General features: G+C 52.4%; 1 protein-coding gene across 1 annotated transcript; it reads right to left on the minus strand.

The window, feature by feature from the left end:
• Positions 1-3: 3 nt before the first annotated feature.
• NGA_0436500 (uncharacterized protein) lies at positions 4-975 on the minus strand (the record flags this gene model as incomplete). Its single annotated transcript, XM_005853889.1, has 2 exons — positions 350-975; positions 4-210 (listed from the first exon to the last, which is right to left on the minus strand). Coding segments are annotated over exons 1-2 (672 nt in total), but the record flags the coding sequence as incomplete, so codon positions are not given.
• Positions 976-2,921: the final 1,946 nt, after the last annotated feature.

Genomic DNA, 2,921 nt, shown 5'->3' on the forward strand with positions numbered 1-2,921 from the left:
CACCTCCTCCACCGACGGCCACACGCGCGGGTCCTCCGTGCGCAGACCACCACTTTCCCCTCCCTCGCCCCCTCCCTTCCCCTCGCCTTCCTTCCGGGTATGATGCCCGTTATTTCGCAACGAGGTCATGATCGTACAAGCCGCCGCGAAATTGGAACGCGCTTGTGCCCACACTGTATCCACCAGGGTCAGGTCGGCTGTGGGGAAGGCCTGAGGGAGGGGTAGGTCGCGAGAGAAGGGCGGTAAGTGGTAAGAAAAAACTCTGGCGGCCCTTGAAAGAAAAGTGAGGGGAAGAAAAGCAAACGCATAGGATGACAACCTTAACCTTCCGTCCATACTCATCACCGACCTGTTGCAAATCCTCCTTCTGCCTCCGATCTCGCATCACGCTGACCTTCGCGTCCTCCTGTACGAAAACCACCAGACCGTTCTCCCCCACCAGGGTACGTCCTTGCCCTGGAAACCATGCGCGCTCCCTTCTGGAACCTTCCATGCTTACAGTATCGTACCCGGCGGCCATTGCAGATTCAGTGACAACAGACGGGCGAAGGGCTACGGGGGGGGGAGGGGCGCCGGGAGGAGCTGCCGCCGCCGCCGTCGCCGCCTGGACCGCGTTTCTCCGGGCGGTGAGCATGGAGGGAGTGACACGTTTGAAGTGATAGGCACGTGGGTGATCGGACGCGGCATGTTGTAGTTGCTCTTGCCTCTGCTCGTGCCGTAATTGGAGCCGACTGGCGCGGACGGCCAGGTCGTTCAAATCGAAGAGTTTCAAACAACCCGTGTGCGCCCGCAAGGAATCCCATCGGAAGCTCATTTCTTTCTAAAAACGGTACGTCGAAGAAATGCCGGCGGTTTGATGCTGGAGGCTTGTGAGGGAATGTTTGATGCTCGGGATGTCAGTCAGGAAGGTTGCCGATTGGACTCACTCAGCTCAAATCGTTTCCTTCGCGTTTGCGTCCTCCTGTGTGCTTTTGTGACATCATCAAATGGGAGAGAGGTAAGTGTTGTATTTCAGGGGGAAATACTTCCAGGCGACCCAACAAAAACAAGTCCCGAGCTGACCCCTCCTCTTTTTTGCCAGGACGGGTGACAAGACAAATTGCTTCGCGCCATGGTTTCCTCCGCCCCAACATGGTGCGGTCGTCGACGACATCCTTTCAACAACATGCGAAATGTAGCCCCAGTTAAAGTACGGGACCGATCGATGCCCGGGTGCATAAGCAAAAGCGGCGAATAAATATGAGGGAGTGCGATCACTCCCTTCAAGAGCATGCCGTAGTTTGAATTTCTAGCTCTCAACAACTCTTCCTTTGGAATTTGGGTCGGCGTTTTGACACGTAATTTTGTTGTGAAGCAGCCAGACAAGTAAAATTGGTCGCTTGTGGGTATTTCGCTGAGTACGACTCTCAGGTGTATTTTCCGGATGTCTTACAGGAATGACTCTTAATAAGGACGATAAATTCGTTTGATTCGCGCACTTTTTTGTTGGGTATTCACAGCATGGATAATACTGTGATACGGCAAGGTTCTCTAGCGTTCAGGAGACACTCAGAGTGTAATGTCTTTATGATAAATTTGAGAAATTAAAATGTGGAAGTTTTTTGGTCGGACTCGTGTTCAATTTATGACGATGCCGCATGGCTTTAGTCTGGGTGATGCCTGGCATGTGACGCTGGACCATCACAAACTATTTGTGCCGACCAAAAAGAAGTCCAAACCACAAATAATCAATTCTACCAAAAAAGCATTGTCATCTATAAAAAATTAAACGTTAAAAGGGCGTATTGTGGGTCATCATACGATGAGTGAAGACCTGCAGACGCGACATATGACAGGAGGAAAGAGAGCGTCGCTCATTTCTTGGATAACATGGTATCACATCAGCAACGACGGGCAGGGGCAAAATTCTTAAACAAAGTATAGCGCCATGAGAATACGAAGCGTTTCAGCTGCCTACCATGCGACAGTCGTATTTCCCTCCGACTGCTGGTCAGTCGAGGCCAGGATTTTGCGCCGGACTGCTCACTCTCATTCTTGTTCGCTGTTGAATGGAGCGTTTCCCAGCAGTTTAGCCACAGCGTATGCCGTCTGTCATGTCCAAAAGCTGGCGTTCCGGGCATTCACGCGCATGTTCCGTGTCTTTATACACACACACAGGGTGACACCCATACAAGAGGTATCAGGGTGCTTTCAAGGGGAGTGGATGTCCTGATTCAGGTAGCAAATCGTCCCACTCGCTCAAAAAGGCTACCAGGAGTCTAGGGGAGAAGTTTTTTTTCCCCATCAAAGGAGACTCGAGCGGAGTGTAGACGGTGCAGCATCAGTGGGGAGACAAGATGGGTGCCTTGCTCAAATGGGAGCAGATTTTCGTCCCCGTGATTTCCTTCCTCACGATATTCCTGGTGCATGCACGGTACTTCAAGGTAACGCACGGGGACCGCGAACCGACGTGCCTCCCTTTCTTCTCCACGCTCACCCATCTTTCCTCCCTTGGCCACTTTCCTGCGTCCTTCCTAGCTATGGCTCACCCCCACGGCATGGGCCGACCCGCACGCGCGGGTGGACCTTCAGAGCGTGCATAATCTGCGCACCTTGTTTGTCGGCATTGTAAGTACTCATCAGCACCTGGTTCGTTAGTATTTATCACACCTGGTTCGTGACTACTGTATTTACCACAAGCTTGTCGGGGGCCAAAAACGTAGGGCCGCTGGGGGGGGAGGCGGCTTTCCACCTCGGCTCTGGCACGCTCTGACAATCCTCATCTATATAAATTTATGCCCTTACATATTTATATACTTGTGCACCAACAGAGGACTCGCTGGGTTCTGGAGAACCATGGGCGCAAGAATATGGTCGTGCAGACCCTCAGGGACATGATCAGGTCCATCAACATGCGTCCTGCCATGTTTCCCCCTGGTTCT

Source organism: Nannochloropsis gaditana (genome assembly GCF_000240725.1).
Source record: "Nannochloropsis gaditana CCMP526 unplaced genomic scaffold scaffold693, whole genome shotgun sequence".
Classification (NCBI taxonomy): Eukaryota; class Eustigmatophyceae; order Eustigmatales; family Monodopsidaceae; genus Microchloropsis; species Microchloropsis gaditana.